General features: G+C 29.3%; 4 protein-coding genes across 6 annotated transcripts in view; 1 reads left to right on the top strand and 3 right to left on the bottom strand.

Annotated features, from left to right (window-relative positions):
• Positions 1-13: 13 nt before the first annotated feature.
• Positions 14-3,547, bottom strand: LOC655208 (uncharacterized protein). The gene is made up of 9 exons (XM_961724.5): positions 3,374-3,547; positions 3,215-3,319; positions 3,045-3,167; positions 2,902-2,997; positions 2,639-2,850; positions 2,227-2,332; positions 1,900-2,169; positions 1,511-1,799; positions 14-278 (listed from the first exon to the last, which is right to left on the bottom strand). Exons 1-9 carry the CDS (start codon positions 3,392-3,394, stop codon positions 97-99), a joined length of 1,404 nt encoding a protein of 467 aa, XP_966817.2. The 5' UTR covers positions 3,395-3,547; the 3' UTR covers positions 14-96.
• A 247-nt stretch (positions 3,548-3,794) lies between these two features.
• On the bottom strand, positions 3,795-4,642 carry LOC103313639 (uncharacterized). Its single transcript, XM_008197432.3, has 4 exons — positions 4,449-4,642; positions 4,208-4,401; positions 4,006-4,122; positions 3,795-3,956 (listed from the first exon to the last, which is right to left on the bottom strand). Exons 1-4 carry the CDS (start codon positions 4,560-4,562, stop codon positions 3,800-3,802), a joined length of 582 nt encoding a protein of 193 aa, XP_008195654.1. The 5' UTR covers positions 4,563-4,642; the 3' UTR covers positions 3,795-3,799.
• A 61-nt stretch (positions 4,643-4,703) lies between these two features.
• Positions 4,704-15,475, bottom strand: LOC655283 (fatty acyl-CoA reductase wat). Its single transcript, XM_961812.4, has 6 exons — positions 15,315-15,475; positions 12,531-12,856; positions 9,546-9,817; positions 9,375-9,484; positions 6,000-6,456; positions 4,704-5,141 (listed from the first exon to the last, which is right to left on the bottom strand). Exons 1-6 carry the CDS (start codon positions 15,325-15,327, stop codon positions 4,790-4,792), a joined length of 1,530 nt encoding a protein of 509 aa, XP_966905.1. The 5' UTR covers positions 15,328-15,475; the 3' UTR covers positions 4,704-4,789.
• Positions 5,128-17,082, top strand: part of LOC103313388 (hypothetical protein) — a 75,844-nt gene continuing 63,889 nt past the window's right edge. For 2 of the 3 annotated variants that reach the window (XR_010335230.1, XR_010335232.1), the window contains exon 1: positions 5,128-5,384. The gene's annotated coding sequence lies outside the window, so the exon portion shown is untranslated. The remainder of the gene's footprint in view (positions 5,385-17,082) is intronic. The other variant, XM_064358522.1, reaches the window with a different exon arrangement.

The following is a 17,082-nucleotide window of genomic DNA, read 5'->3' as shown; positions in this document are numbered from 1 at the left end:
CGCGTTATACGAATCAGTGTTAACAACTTTATTTCAATAACAGTGTACATTATTTATTTAGTTTCAACGAAATAAATGACTATGATGATTTGGATTTTACACGAATTGTACGCCGATTCCGAATTGGATTCCTGGATGGATTTGGTCGCCTTTTTCAAACGTGTGGGGAAAACAGTAGTTCACTTCAACTCGGGCCATGTTTCCGAGACGAAGGGCGATTCCCACGCCGTATGATATGCGCACGCTTGCCGTGAGCGAGTCTATCAGGTTTTTATCGCCTAGGAAGAACATTAGTTATTAATAATACGAGTGCAAAAACCAGTTCGAGGGCTGTCGTTATGCAACGAGCGCATGCGAGAGCTTTAAGCGTTTTCGTATCTTTGTTGTGGGAACATTTTAATTTTAAACACATTGCCTACGGAAACGAGTTTTAAAATAGTGTTCATAAAAAAAGGCTTATAATATTACCAGTAAAAAAAAGTGTTTTCATGCTTATTATACAAAAAAATATAATAAGTCAAGAACAAAAAGTAAAGTCCATTATGGTTAACTATTAATTTTTTTTAATTTTATTAAAATATTTTTTTAATTTTTAACTTTAACTATTTTTTATATTTCTTTCTTATTACTAAAAAGATAAAAACTATACTATACTAATCTATCTATACTATCTCAAACTATCTAAAACAGTGAACAAAAATGTTTGTTGTCATTAAAAAAATTATAATGACCTCACAATTCAAAAACGAATAACATCATAAATTTTCGGTTATTGTAGTTTTGATAATTTTTTAGTATATAGTATATATACTATATATTTAAATTTTATATATTTATTTTTATATATTTTATTTTAACTATTATTTATATTAAATATAGTATTTAATATATACTAAAAACTTTGTATTTTTTTACTCTGCCTATGGTTTTTTATTAAAAATTAATTTTTTATTAATTAAAATTAATTAATTAACGAACTAATTAATTACTATTTGTATTACTATTAAGTAGTTGCGAAAACTTGTTATTTCTTACGTCACATGAGAACAAGTGATGTGTAAATGTTGTTTGTGATAAAAAAATACGTAAAAAATGTAGCTAGTTCCAAAAAATAATAAAGTAAAAATTAAAAATTCAAATAAATGTAATTTTGGTAGTACTAGCAAAAAATTTTAGAAGAATTTTTTGCTGGAAAAAACGCAGTTAAAATAAGGCTAAAGACCGGTTTATAGAAGCACCATTAGATAATTTAATCCGCAATTAAATGCGTAATTAACTGGTCACGTGACCAAATTGAAGCAATTTGATTGGTCCATTCGCGTTGTTACCTTTTAACAACGAATTAAATTTTAACAGAGCCCTCTATAATCATTAAAATCATAAAATTTCGATTATTGTTTTCATATTTTTAAGTTTTATCAATATTAACATTCGTAATTAATCGAAAAACAGTCCAAAAAAAATCAAAAATATGTGACGTCATGTTTGATAGTCTGTAATCAATACTTACTCAAGCTGAAATCCCCCACATTTCCTGCAGTGATAAAAAGGTGCGTTTTAAACAAATCACCAAATCCTCCACGGCCAGGTCTAAACGGCAAAGGACTAAACAAATGCAATCCTGACGCCCAATAGGCCATCGAGCCCAAAGCGTCGCCCTCTGAATGGGGACCCACACCTCGCATTTGAAAACCGCGCAACGTTAAAGGGCCCCCAAGATAATACATATCGGACATTCCAATTTTCATATCGTTACTTAAACCTCGCATGAAACCACCAGACAATGTTCCTTGTAAAACCTTAAAAAAATCATGTTTACTAATCAAAGTGGCGTATGACCTTGAAATTAAGTTAGCAATGCCAACTTAATTTTGATTAAAAAATTTTCGCAAAACTTACAAAATCCTCAACAAGCGAATAATTCCCTTGAATAAAAAATTCATTTTTTAAAAAGCCAACATCTCCACCCAGTCCTGCGACTTCTGATGTTAGCTGTAAGAGACTACCGGATGTGGGAAAAATCAAATCATCTCTTAAATCAATTGATATTATGTGTCTCAATGCCGATTTTAGACTAAGTCCGGCTTGTTCTCTAACTTCAAAAGAAGTATTTCTGCTCAATACAGCCAAATCACGGATGGCGGCTTCCCACTGAATGTTATGTTTGATCTGGAATTTTTTCACAATAAATATTGTAGGAATTTATTTCGATTGAAATTTAAATACCAAGGCAGTTGAGTGGAATCCAAAGTCAAAAAGTAAACCTCTATCCAGTTGTTTGTAACCGGATACAGGCCATTCAGCGTTTGATTGGAACACACTGGTGGTAAACCTACAATTTGTTTCTGAAATTAGATAAAAAATTCCACGCAAAAGCAAAATAAAATATTTTTGAAACACTGTTTTCACAAGACCTTACAATCAAATTTTTTTTGCTAGATTTTATCATAGTAGTTACACTCATATTTTAAATTAAACATACGCTGTACCATAAAAAATAAAAATATGTAAAAAAAAATCATTCAAAATATCATAAATTGAGCGTAAAAAGCGCCTGTATGACGTTTTTGTTTCCAATGTGTATCTTTTATGAGAGAATTTTTTTTATTTCGCTAAAAGTCGAAAACAAAGCTCTTACATGGGCCTATATTTGCCCCTCATCGGTTTGATGAAAGCAACATTAAAATTAGTCGTCCTCTTGGACCCATGACTGTATTCAAGTTGCACTCTCTCCCCACGTCCAAATAAATTAGGAGCCCTTAAGCCGATAAGCAGCGCCCCTTCGTTGTTCCCCACTTGGGTGGTGACCCCTCCCGTCACCCTTTTATGTTCAGTAACGTTAAAAGTAACCTGCGATTAGATAATCAATTGTGATAACAATCATAATTTTGAATAAAATACTTCAAGTCCGTCAGGGCTCGCACCTTGTCCCTTACTCGTATCGATAAAAACTGCAATATTCTTGAAACATCCCAACTCATCAAGTTTAAGGCGCGCCTAAAAACTTGTATTAACCGACCAAAAAAATGTGGGGTTATGTTTACCCGGTGCGCCCTGAGGAGCACGTCTTGGAAATCTGCCGCTTTAAATAAATCCCTGATGCAGTCTTCGATTATATCGTCCTTAGTCCGGGCCAGTCCATCCACGTGAATTTTATCAACACGGGCCTGAAATTTGGGTTAAAAATTCCGTTTATTAAAGTATTGAAGGGCACCTTAACCCCGTCTAGAAAAATCTCGCGCTGGTCTTGGTGTTGTGCAGGTTCTGATTTAATGTGTTCTTGGGGGATCGTAGGCAGAATTGGGGCATTTTCTTCCGACTGAAATTGAGGTTATATTAAATTTAGAAATGAGCAAATTCCGATTCGACTCACTTTTGCGTGTACTGTGCCCATAGCTGCATGTGTTAATACGAGTTTTTTTGTTAATGTAGCATTTCATTTAGCAATTGGATGATTTTTCATGAAAAAATACTGTTTTTCGGAAAATTAAATGATGTTGACAGATGACAGATTGCTCACTGGGGAAAAAACAAAGCTTGAATTCCCCAACTTTTTGTGAGGAAAATTGTCTGGGAATCGTAAATATCGCTTTTACTGATAATATTCAACAATTAAGGTCGAACCTAAGGGCTAAGGGTCGGTTTATAGAAATTTAATCCGTTGTTAAATGGTAACGCGAATGGACCAACCAAATTGCTCCAATTTGGCCACGTGATCAGTTAATCACGCATTTAATTGTGGATTATATTAATGACGCTTCACCAAAATAGCTTGCTGTTCAATAAACAACGCCTGGTTTTATATAATATATTTCGCTGTAAATAAGCTTAACAGGGGCACAAAACACTTCGAGTATATTTTATGGCAATTCCCATCAGTTTTTCCCAAATTCTCCGCTTCTAACAACTTACTGCTGAACTTTTCCGTTGAGTTGCTTGAGAGTTCCAAAGATGGTCTAAAACCAATTTAATGTCACCCTTATTTAAAAAAACTCGACTTTTTACGTAAACACAAAATGCACAATTTTTTCCAAAAGATTCTCAGACTGATCCAAATGCATGGGAAATTCCGCCAGTTCGCATATCATTCGGTACAGGCATTCCTCACCTTCCATATTAAAACTTAAAAAAAAATATACAAATATAAATATAAATATAAAAAAATGTAAAAATCATAGTTAGTGAACTTGTACTTTAGAATTATTACTTGTCGAGGAATTTTATTATGTATTTGTAGAACGTTTCCCGGCTCAAATCGAAATGGTCATTGGCTTTAGCTTGTATGATTTTCGGCCGAAAGTTGGAAATGTTGTAAGGAAGGTCGTAATTCACTTGGAAACATAGACTCAAATTGATTGATCTTGAAGGGAGAATTGCAGGGGCAGATATGCCATAAGTAAACTGCAATAATTGTGCTGGAAAAATAAAATCTTAAATTAAATACTTACCTGTAAAACAGTTGCGCGGGGAAAAAGCAGGGACCGTTTAGTGACGGAATGATTAGTTTTGGACGTCGAAATTAGGAGTAAATTTAAAAATATCAGCAGTTGTGCTTTTGCCATTTTTGCTGCGCTTTCAGCGACTTGAACGTGATAATCACAGGGTCAAATATAAGGTACTGGTTCATGGAGGAATGACCCCACTGTACATGTGATTTCCAATTAGCAGTGAATAATTTACCGAGGTTACAAGAAATAAACATGTCTTCCGTATTAGCTTTATTATATAAATTATACAAACTGTTAAAATTACAAAATAATATCACTAAAGTAATGAAAATACTTTTCCATTAGTAAATAAATACAGTCGATAATATCCACCATAAAACTCTGATGAGGAGAAAAGCCACAAGTGCCTTAACTCCCTGGTGCAACCAATACAGTCTGTTCCATCTGATGTGGGCCTCCTCCAAAGTCTCAATCGGGTCTTGCAGGAGGTAAATTCGTATTCCTCGAAGATACGTAGCGAAAAATTTATTCCAGTCAAGTTTTTTCAAGTCACAGAAGAAAATTTTCTGGTCAGCTTCAGACATCCGCTCGATCATTTTTTGCACGTTTGACGACTGGAATATCCAAGTGCGGGTCGAGAAGTACGAGATTACGCTCGTGAATTTATGGATCTTTTTGTAAATTCGGAGCATTCTGAAATAATAAACAATTATTTAAAGCGCGCGCGTTTCAATGAACTGTCAAGCCCGCCAATGACATGTCGGCGGCTTGACGTCAAGCGTTGGTGTTTGGGGGATGAAAAAACGTTCCTTAGTTTTTAATACGGGTTGTGTTTTGTGGGTGTTTAGTGCGAAACATTACCGAAAAAGTGATAGTTATCGAACGAATTTCCAGAAATGCTGCTTTTGAAGACGACCCTACACCATAGATTTTAAGGTTAGTTTTACATTTTCTGTTGTATTTAAGATAAGTTTGTGTTTCTGTTTCAAACGAATACAAAATACCAACCTTTAAAATGCTAGTTTTCTCCAAAGTATTTGATGAAAATGAAAGTGTTAGCAAAGGTGCAGGGCCGGATTATGGCCCCTTGGGCCTAATTTATACCTTGTAGGTACTGTTTTAACAGCAAATTGACTTAAGTAGGGACAATCACCCACTTTCACTTGTTTTAATGGAAAATTTATAATTATTTTAAAAATTTATTTTGTTAATGGCTACAGCAAAAAAAAATGTATGGAAAAAGGTAACTATGATTTTGTTTGTGTTTGCTTTTAAATACAGGGTAATTCATATAAAATGTCGAGCCTTGCAAAAGTAGAAAAATGTAAAACAAGATACTACATACTACAGGGTTATTCACTTAAAACTCTGTGCCTGACCAAATGCAACCCACAATACATTTGGCAAAGGTAACTTGATCGTGTCTTCAGCAATAAAAACTATATTTATTTTGAAACGTCAGACAGTGAAAATAACGTTCATTTTAGAAATGCAACAGTTATTTAATTTTCCAAATTTAAAAAACGTAATTTAGAATTTTTTTATACTCACTTTGGTGATTTTCCCATGCACAGCAGCGCTCCATCGACGAAAAGCGCTGGCAAATAATGCAGAAAAATCGTGGCTATGAGATAGGCATAGTAATTTTTGTACAAATTGAACGTATAGTACCAAATGGCTTTAACACTTGGTGTTTTTTTTCCATGTGAGTAAGATAAACGCATAAATCGTCCCCAGTTCAAGGGTTGATCATTACTTGACTCAAAATGGTAAACGGGAATTTCGTATTTGTTGCAACTCTTTTTGGAATTTTCAAATTTAACTCCCACATCCCAAGCAGTGGCAATCAAAGAATTGACACACATATCAACTGGGACGATATTTGCATTAACTTCACTATTTGCATGCAATGCACGAAGAATGCCACTTCCAGCACCAGCACAAACTCCAGTTGGACCGTAAAGGTTGTTAATCCAGGCTTCAGTCGGTTCTTGATATGTTGACACCACTAGAATTCAAAATTACAATTAGAAAAAGTAAAAATTTTGACCACATTATTCTCACATTTTATTTTATTTTTGTATTTTTTTGGTAGATTGCAAATATTAAAATCTACCATATTTCGTCTAATATTTCCAAAACTGCGAATTAAAGAACAAAAATGAAGACCAATTTTATTTTTTTTTCATTAGTAGGTAGATGATTAACATTTTTGACCACGTTGTTTTATCTGAATTACAAACACAATTTTGGCTCTATTGCGACAATATTTTTTATTCTGCTCAGAAATAAATGATTGAATAAATAGTACAAGGGGCTACAAGTCGTTTTTGGCCTATTTCTATTTTTTTATTTTTGGAAATTTTGGAAAATTAAAACCGATTTTTTTTTCTAATATCTCCAAAACTAGAAATCGTAGAACAGAAATGGCAACAAATTTAGAATCCTTTGACAATTTTACGTTAAACAGACATACTTGTGTCATAAATTTTCAGTTATTGGGTTCTTAATGTTTTTTTTTTATCAGCAGGTAGGTGATAATTTTTTTTGACCTAGTTGTTTTATTTGGATTATTTGCGCAATTTTAACTCGACTGCCATAAAATTTGTTTCTTGAATAGATAATAAAATAATACAGAGGGCTACAAGTAATTTTTGATCAATTTAAATTTTTTTATTTTTGGTAAATTGGAAAAATTAAAGTTGGCCATATTTCATCTAATATTTCCAAAACTACGAAATATAGTACAAAAATTAAGACAGATTTAGAATCTTTAGACAGTTTTACGTTAAATGAACATACTTGTCACATAAATTTTTCGGTATTGTGACCTTGATGATTTTTTTATTAGTAGGTAGATGATTAACATTTTTTACCAAGTTCTTTTATTCGAATTACATACACAGTTTTGACTCGATTGTGTCAATTTTTGTTATTCTGCTTAGAAATTGATGTTAGAAGTCGCAGTTTTTAATTGATTTCAATTTTTTTAATTTTTTTTTTGAGATTTGGAAAAATTGAAATCGATTTTATTTCATCTAATATCTCCAAAACTAGGAACCGTGGAACAGAAATGGCAACAAATTTAGAATCCCTTGACAACCTTAGGTCAAATAGACATATTTGTAACTTAATTTTTTGATTATTGTGTTCTTAATGATTTTTTTATCGGTAGGTAGGTGATAAATTTTTTTTGACCAAGTTATTTTTTTGGGATTATTTGCGCAATTTTAACTCGACTGCCATAAAATTTTGTTCAGAAATACATAATAAATTAGTACAGGGGACTTCACGTCGTTTTTGATCAATTTAATTTTTTTTTATTTTTGGTAAATTGGAAAAATTAATGTTGGCCATATTTCGTCTAATATCTCCAAAACTATGAATAGTACAACAAAAATGAAGACAGGTTTAGAATCTTTAGACAATTTTACGTTAAATGAGCACACTTGTCACATAAATTTTTGGGTATTGTGACCTTGATGATTTTTTTTTATTAGTAGGTAGATGATTAACATTTTTGACCAAGTTGTTTTATTCGAATTACATACACAGTTTTGACTCGATTGTGTCAATTTTTGTTATTCTGCTTAGAAATTGATGATTGAATCGTATAAGGGGCTACAAGTCGCAGTTTTTAATTGATTTCAATTTTTTTAATTTTTTTTTTTTGAGATTTGGAAAAATTGAAATCGATTTTATTTCATCTAATATCTCCAAAACTAGGAACCGTGGAACAGCAATGGCAACAAATTTAGAATCCCTTGACAACTGTACGTCAAATAGACATATTTGTAACTTAATTTTTTGATTATTGTGTTCTTAATGATTTTTTTATCGGTAGGTAGGTGATAAATTTTTTTTGACCAAGTTATTTTTTTGGGATTATTTGCGCAATTTTAACTCGACTGCCATAAAATTTTGTTCAGAAATACATAATAAATTAGTACAGGGGACTACACGTCGTTTTTGATCAATTTAATTTTTTTTATTTTTGGTAAATTGGAAAAATTAAAGTTGGCCATATTTCGTCTAGTATCTCCAAAACTACGAATAGAAGAACAAAAATTAAGGCAGATTTAGAATCTTTAGACAATTTTATGTTAAATGAACATACTTGTCACATAAATTTTTCGGTATTGTGACCTTGATGATTTTTTTATTAGTAGGTAGATGATTAACATTTTTGACACGTTGTTTTATTCGAATTGCATACACAATTTTGACTCGATTGTGTCAATTTTTTTTATTCTGCTCAGAAATAGATGATTGAATAGTACAAGGGGCTACAAGTCGCCGTTTTTAATCAATTTCAATTTTTTTAATTTTTCTTTTTTTGAGATTTGGGAAAATTAAAATTGATTTTATTTTATTTTTATCTCCAAAAATATGAATCTTAGAACAGAAATGATAACAAATTTAGAATCCCTTGACAATTTTACGTCAAATAGACGTATTTATGACTTAATTTTTTGATTATTGTGTTCTTAATGATTTTTTTTATCGGTAGGTAGGTGATAAATTTTTTTGACCAAGTTATTTTTTTGGGATTATTTGCGCAATTTTAACTCCACTGCCATAAAATTTTGTATAGAAATACATAATAAATTAGTACAGAGGACTACAAGTCGTTTTTGATCAATTTAATATTTTTTTATTTTTTAATTAATTTGTGTACAATAAAAAATAAAATCGACCATAATTTATCTAATAGCTCGAAAATAACCTTATATTGTGATGTGTTTTGCTAGAATTAACTTGTTTTATGAGTGAGAAACAATTTTTTTTTGCAAAAATTTTCCCTAAAAGTTTTTTTTGTTTTTCAAATGTTTTTTTTTTGAATTATTCAGTGATAGAAAATAAACCTGACCAGACGTTTAAAGCCAGCAAAATAATAATAAATAAATAATAATAAAAGTCACTCACCAATAGATGGTCTGTAGATCCCAATGGGCAAATCTAGCCCATCTTGTCGAACTATATCCTCTGCAACAGCTTTCGTATAAGTGTATGTGTTTGGCCACTTATCCAAAACCCTAAAACACAATTCAAGTCAAGTCAAGTCAAGTCAAGTCACAATTTAATTTTTTTACTCACATTGGAGTGATGTTGTCCAAGACGTTATCACCCAAAGTTTCGGCCATAAGAATAAGTTTCTTGCTATCAACTGGCACAGGATACAGTCGTTCTTCAATGACCTTATTCGGAACATTTGAATAAGCCGTCGAAACGTGCACCATTGACTTCAAATGTGGCATTTCGTGTGCAAGTTTGAGCATGTCTTGAGGGGCGCGGACGTTTATGGCCACAGCCATTTTCAGTTTTTCGTCGAAACGGACGGTTGCCGCCACATGGAATATAACGGAGACCTAAAGCATTTTTATGACATAGGTTTTTCCATATTTTAAACATGTTTAATTTGCAAATATTCAGTTATTCAAGGCATGAAAAGTGAAGAATCAATATTTTGTTTGGTAAAACAAATGGAATTTATAGATTTCTTGAAGAGATAATATTTGCGTTGAAACTGTAAAAATAGAATTTTTATCAGATCTCTAAGTAAAAGAAGCATACGTTTAAAAAAAACATCGGGTGATTCAAATTAATTTTTTCAACATTCATTCGAAATCTGCATTAATGTGTGTACACTTATTTTAAGTTGGTACCTTTATTGTATTTAACAATTAGCACTCCTCTACTTCAACGAATCTTGATTAAATCTTACCTCCAAACGTTCAAACATTTTTTGACACAAAATGTTCTGTTTAAACACAAAAATTTTTTAATTGGAAATTTCTTATTCATTCGGCTAAAGTTTCTAAAGTTACATGCATTCGATTAATTATTATTTTTTGGCCTTACTTTTGTAAACGGAGTGAATAAAATTGCACAACATGGGACAAGAACTTTTTTCAATAAATTTATTAGTTGTTGTTTTTTGTCTGTTGCTCGGGCTTTTTTTTACATATTTTACAAACTGTATACTTAACATAATATATATTGTTTTTCCTAAAAATATGCCCAATGTTGATTAACTATTTTTTAATAATTTCAAATAAATGGTGAAATAGTGGAAAAAAAATTCACACAAACTAGAAAATGAAACTAAATACGAAATAACATAATTTTGATGAAAGCTTACGATTTTGGACTTTTCACGGTTCTAGTTCAAGAATTTTTTGTTTTTTTTAAACTGAAATAGTGTTAAATGAAAAATAAAGATATGGATGTCAAAATTCTTTGTAATTTTATTTTGTGTTTCTATAACATTTTATTCATATCTTTATTAATCTCTCATATCATTTGAATTTATAATTATAGATTATAATAGGCGTTTTTGTCTTTGTGACTGATTGATGCACTAGTTAGTGCAAACTAAGTGAGAAAGTGTATTCCAATTAAATATTACTTTTCTAAACTGTATAATTTGACTCTTCAGCTCGATTAATTATGATAATCAGCGTTTTCATATAAGTTAAAAAACTAATAAAGCTTACTCTAATTATAAATTCAAATTTCTTTACGAGTTAAATGGATTGAACTTAACGTAATTTGGACCAGATTTGTTAATTTTTTTGACTTTTTTCTGAGATTTTTTTACAATAAGTGCGTTTCTGATTATTAAAAACTGCCAATAATGCCAATTAGTCAAAAAAAAAAAATTAATATTAGATGTCTTGAAATAACAAATCAGCCGAATTTTTCTTATTTTTTAGGTATAAGTGAATGTCTTTAATGCAATCCTGGCTTCCAGACGTTTCAGATGATGCCATCATCAGCCATTTTTCTCATAATACATTTTTTTTCTTAGACATCGTAATAAAGTAGCGTCATTTTCACTGCATGTAATTTGTTTAATGATAAGAATTTTTTAAGAAAACTGTTTTGCTAGAAAAATAACTGATGATGGTATGTTTTATGCCGAAACGGCCATAAACGTAACAATTCTTTTAAATAAAGAATCTGAAAGCTAGAACAACTAAAACACTTTAATTTTATTTTATTTTATTCATTTTGTTTATTTTATTTTTTTATTTTTTTATTTATTTTATTTACTTTATTTTATTTATTTTATTTATTTTATTTATTTTATTTATTTTATTTATTTTATTTATTTTATTTATTTTATTTATTTTATTTATTTTATTTATTTTATTTATTTTATTTGCTTTATTTTATTTTATTTTGTGTTTTTTATTCTTTTATTTATAGATTTATTAAAAGAGGTAAATATAAAAAAATATAAAAATAGTTTTTTTACGTGTTATAATTGGCTTGAACTAACATAATTTAGACCAAATTCGGTATTTGCTAAACTTTATTAGGTTATTGTTATTTTAAAATTTATTATTTTAATTAGTATTAATTGAATGTTGTGTCGCACCCGGGTAGAGAAGACAAAATTATTAAAAAAAATTAATATAAATTGAAAACTGAAAAAAGTATCACTTTATAATATGTATATAAGTTTTTTATAATTTCAAGAATGTTGGAAAAAAGTTCTTTTACATTTTGTTTTTGATTCAAAATAACATTTTTAAAAAGTCAACATTGACGTCACACTTGTAAATGAATATGGAGAAACTTTGTTATGTGTGGTTGTTTAAATTTGAACAGTAAGTGCTTCTAATTGTTAAACAACTGACAAATATTATATAATCCGAAAAAAAACGGGTCTATAATAATGATTCAATTCTCATTATTTTATTTTTGATTTTTTGTGTAAAGTGATTTGTAAAAGTAATAAACACCGGATAAACAAACCTTCTTACATATCATTTCACCCATTACGCAATTAGAATTTGGTCAGCAGTCCAATTTCTTTAACAATTTAAATACAATAAAGTTGACTCAACGATGCAAAATGTTTACACATTGATTAAAACTGGTAAAATTAGTGTGGACTTCCCGCATCCAGTTTTTTGTCATAAAAAGAAAGTCTATTAAGTAACAAAAAAACCGGACTTGAATATCTTCCGCACCTAATCTCTCCATCACCGCAGCGTGCTTAGAATTATGCATGAAACTGAACTAAATTCAAGGTAATTGCCATTGCGTCATTAATTTTAATAAGACACATACCTCATTGATGAGCACTTGACGGTCCTGTTGACTGATCCCCAAATCGGGGAGACTGCAGTCGCCTCCAATCCCCACAACCTTGTGCCTGAATTTCGGAAATTCTTTCTTCAATCGGTCGAAAATCGAATCGTCAAACAATTCGTCGATGCGACTTTGGAGATTTTTTCCCTTCTTGTTACGAGCAAGGATGTAAATCGTCGAGATGTCGTTGCAAGAACGCAGCAATTTCTCGATGAGAATTGTGCCCAAAAAACCAGTGCCACCTGTTATGAAAATGTTGGTCCCGGAGTAAAATTCCTGGATCGGAGTCAAATTCGAAATTTCGTCTAAAAAAAAAAAAACAATCAATCAACAGTTGTGATATTTTTTAATTTTTTCTTTTCTTTTAAAAAGCAACATTTATTCATGAAATATCATATTATGGAAGTTTTGAACTTAGTTTTTTGATTATATGGTAGCGCTCAGCTCCGTTTGCGTGTGCGTCATCTGACATTTCTGTCACTACGTTTACATAGCAGGGCCATAGCGGTGACAAACTATCAAATATTTTTTGAGGTTACGAAGTGTTTAAATTATGAGTTGTTACAAAAAATACAGATTCACAAAACAAGAACTAATAAACGCAGAATCAAAAACCTAACGAAACGCAAATCACAAAACACAATAAACGAACGGAAAATACTTGTGATTAACACCGATAACACTTTCGACAACCATGCGACGACGTCTATAATTTACTGTCAATGTCAGGTTGACAAATTCGTGACACTTGACGGTGTTGTCGAAGTGCACATGTAAATTAATGTTCAAGGATACCACCCTTAGATAGCCCTTAGCTGTTTAAATTTGCATTGTTTTTGATAATTTTTTATAGCTTTGTGTTGGTAATGAAAAAATGAAATTGATGACGCACACGCAAATCGAGCTGACCGCCACTATATATATATATATATATATATATATATATATATATATATATAATATGTATATATAATATTATAATTATTATAATTATTGTTATTATAATTATATTATTATATTATTCTTAATTATATAAAATTATATTATCATTATAATAATTATATATTATAATATATTATATATTATGCTCTATTAACGTGTTTATAATTTAAAATTACCGCCCAGAGTCTTACGTTTAGCGGAAATTTAAACTTCCAGTTTGGAAATTTTGCCTGAAATAATGAAAAAACTGATTAAACTTATATTTAGATAAAACAACAAGAGGAGGTAAATATTTAATTATGGTCCTTTTTCATATATGATAATTTTATTTTTATTTTTTTATTGTTATGATAATTTTATCATATTTGTGGATAATATACCTGCATTTATTTCTTTTCAAAGATTTGAACTTATAAAAAATTGGTTAATTATTATAACACTCATGGGATAAGTTTTTTTGCCCTATTACCAAGTTTGTGATTGAAATTTACCGCTTAAAGTTTAGCGGGAAATTTGAATTTACAGTTTTAATTTTTTTTAAACGCATTAAACCTATTTTTAAATAAGAAATCAACAAAAACAGCTTAATAGTTAATTAAAATCAAATTATGTCACTTTATGTTTTAAGAATTTGAATTTATTAAAAATCGACCATTTTTTATATATATTTATGGTTTATACATTTATTTCTTTCCAAAGATGTAAATTTATAAAAAATGTACGATAATTATCACACTTTTTAGATATGTTTTTGCCAAATTATCAAGCTTATGATTTGAAATTACCGCTCAAAATGCAGCGACATCTACTATTAAGCGGGAATTTTAAACTTACAATTTGCAGACCTGGCCCAAAATAACGGAAAAACTCATTAAACTTATTTTTAAATAAAACAACAATAACTAAAGCTGCTTAATAGTTAATTAAATCAAATTATGCTCCGTTTTTATTATCGAAAATCAGTATTTTTAAAAATTTCTAGATAATATACAATTATTTCTTTTTAAAAAATTGATTAAATATTATTATCACACTTTTTTTAACCTGTTTTCAAACATATGATTTGAAATTACCGTTTAGCATGCATCCATTTTGTTACGTTTGGCGGGAAATTTAAATTTATAATTTTCAAATCCTGCCCATTGGCTAGGAAAAGCTCATTAAATGTGCATTTAATTAAGATAACAACAAAAACAGGTTAGTGGTTAATTAAAATGATATTATGCTTCTATTTTTCTTATCAAAAATCTGCATTTATTGAAAATCGATTGTTTAACATACTTACAGACACAGGGTTTTTTCTTGTATCTGTGTTGTATTTTATTATATACTTTATATTTTTTGTATATGTTTTTTAACTGGAATTAGGTGTCCAGTAAACTCTAATACTACATAATAAAATGGAAAATATTAATTAAAACATTAATTATAATTAAAAAAAAATTTTTTTAGTGTCATTCGAAAGCAAACGATGCTTAAATGATGTTTTTTACGTTTGTTTGAATTATATATTTTTATGGAATTAATACTAATAATAATTACTTAGTTATTTAATTTAGATTATTAAAAAATTTAATAAAATAAAAAAATTAAATCATGCTAATTAAAAAAATTAGCTCGGTAAGGTATATTTTTTCCATTTCCTTTGGTCTAATTTAAATGTGGAAGCAGGTCTTATGTAAATGTGATGTAACCCACAAGTGACCATTTCTTCCAAAGCATACCAATGTGTTTTTTTGTGTAACGCCACTTTCTCCACATTGACAAACACACTGATTGTGTCATTCATCATCCCTCGCATACGCAATTTTTTCTACTCACCAATTTGAGTCATTTTTTCCGAAACTGTCGGTTTTAAAGCACATACACCACCACACTGTTGCAGTAACCTGTGGCCAACCAAAAGAATTCTTTTGATGGTATCGCGTCAAGTGCCAGCGACTAGATTCGTCGACTTTGTAAACGAAGTGTAGGTTCCGCGGGTGATTTTATTGTGTTACTTTACAGGGATGGATCGAATGAATCGGTCTAGATGGTAGTGGGGGACACCAAGCCATAGAAAATGGTTAAGTTATTATGGGGTCTGGTGGAAAATTATTGGGGAAAGAGCGGCAAAAATTGCTTAGACCTTGAAAATTATTATGAAAGCCGATAATGAAACAATTATTTGGGTTTTTATCTCTGTTGTGACAAAATTCATTGTTTAGGGAAAAAATTAAATACACGGAAAATTCATTTATTCAAAAATAAAAATAAAAAGCTAATTAAAAAAACTGTTCTGTTAAGTGTTTTCATGTTAATCATACATAAAACTATATAAAAAACAAGTGCCTCTTATAAAAGAAGGCAAAGCGTTTTGTGTTTAATTGTCATATTTTTTTATTATTTTTTTTATTTTTTTTTCTTATTACCGCAAAAAAATTATGTAATTTAAATAATAAATAAGAAAAATTAAAAAAGATGAAAATCAAATAAACAATTTAAAAATTTTTGAAGGTTTTATGTAAAAAATTATATCCTTTTATTTTTGCTTTATTTTATAAGGGTGAATGTTTTTTGTTTTATTTTTTTGTGTCATCTTGTGTATTCATTTCTTATACTACAAAAAATATATAAAAAAAGCGAGAACAAAAATATTGAGTCTTTTGTGTTGAATTATCAACATTTTTGTATTTTATTATTTTTTTTATTACAAGAAAGATAAAGTTGTGTACTATCTAAAACAGTGAACACAAACTGCAATGAAACACCACTCTATAAAATTTTATAACCTTTTGCCTAATGAAATAAAGAATCTAAATATCAATTCATTAAAAAAACAATAAAAAGCATTTTAATTTAAAACGTCTTTTATAATTATACTGATATAAACAGTACTTATTTTCTGTAATTGCTTATATTTTTTCTATGTTTACAAAAATATTTTTCTTGACTTATATATGAAGTGTATATTTTTGTATTATTATTGTTAATAAAAATGTCGATTGACATTAAAAAAAATTAAGAATGACGTCATAATTGTCACTATAGTGTCAAAGTGTAGCATTTAAAAAAATAAAATCGACCTATACCAGGATATTTTTTGAAAAATAAAAAAAATTGAATTATAATAATAAAAAAATTAATTTCTCTTTATCTTTTTTTCTTGACTTATTATTTCATAAGCGGCAATTTTTTGCAATTTTTTTGTAAAATTTGCATGAAAAAATACAAAACAAAAAAAATAAACAAGAAACCATCACCCTTTATAAAATAAAACAAGAAGGAAAAAATAAAGGTCTTTGTATAATACTCTCAATATTTTTTTTATTATATTTTGATCTTTTTTTTGCTTTTTTTTTTAATTTTTTATACTTTCCAGAGAGATAATCTTGTGTACTATCTAAAACAATAATAAAAAATGTTCGTTGGTATTTAAAAAAATTAAAAATGCCGACAAAAACTGTCATTTTGGTGTTAAAACCTGTTCGGGTATTTTTTGGAAAAATTACTCATAACAAAAATTTTTAATTTGAATTTTGTGCATTATTTTTGGTTCAGCCAAATTAATTGCAAAAATTTAAGTTTTTCTGTCCTAATTTAATTTTAA

This window comes from Tribolium castaneum, chromosome 8 (assembly GCF_031307605.1).
Source record: "Tribolium castaneum strain GA2 chromosome 8, icTriCast1.1, whole genome shotgun sequence".
NCBI classification, from domain to species: Eukaryota; Metazoa; Arthropoda; class Insecta; order Coleoptera; family Tenebrionidae; genus Tribolium; species Tribolium castaneum.
This window is presented reverse-complemented; position numbering and strand designations above follow the sequence as displayed.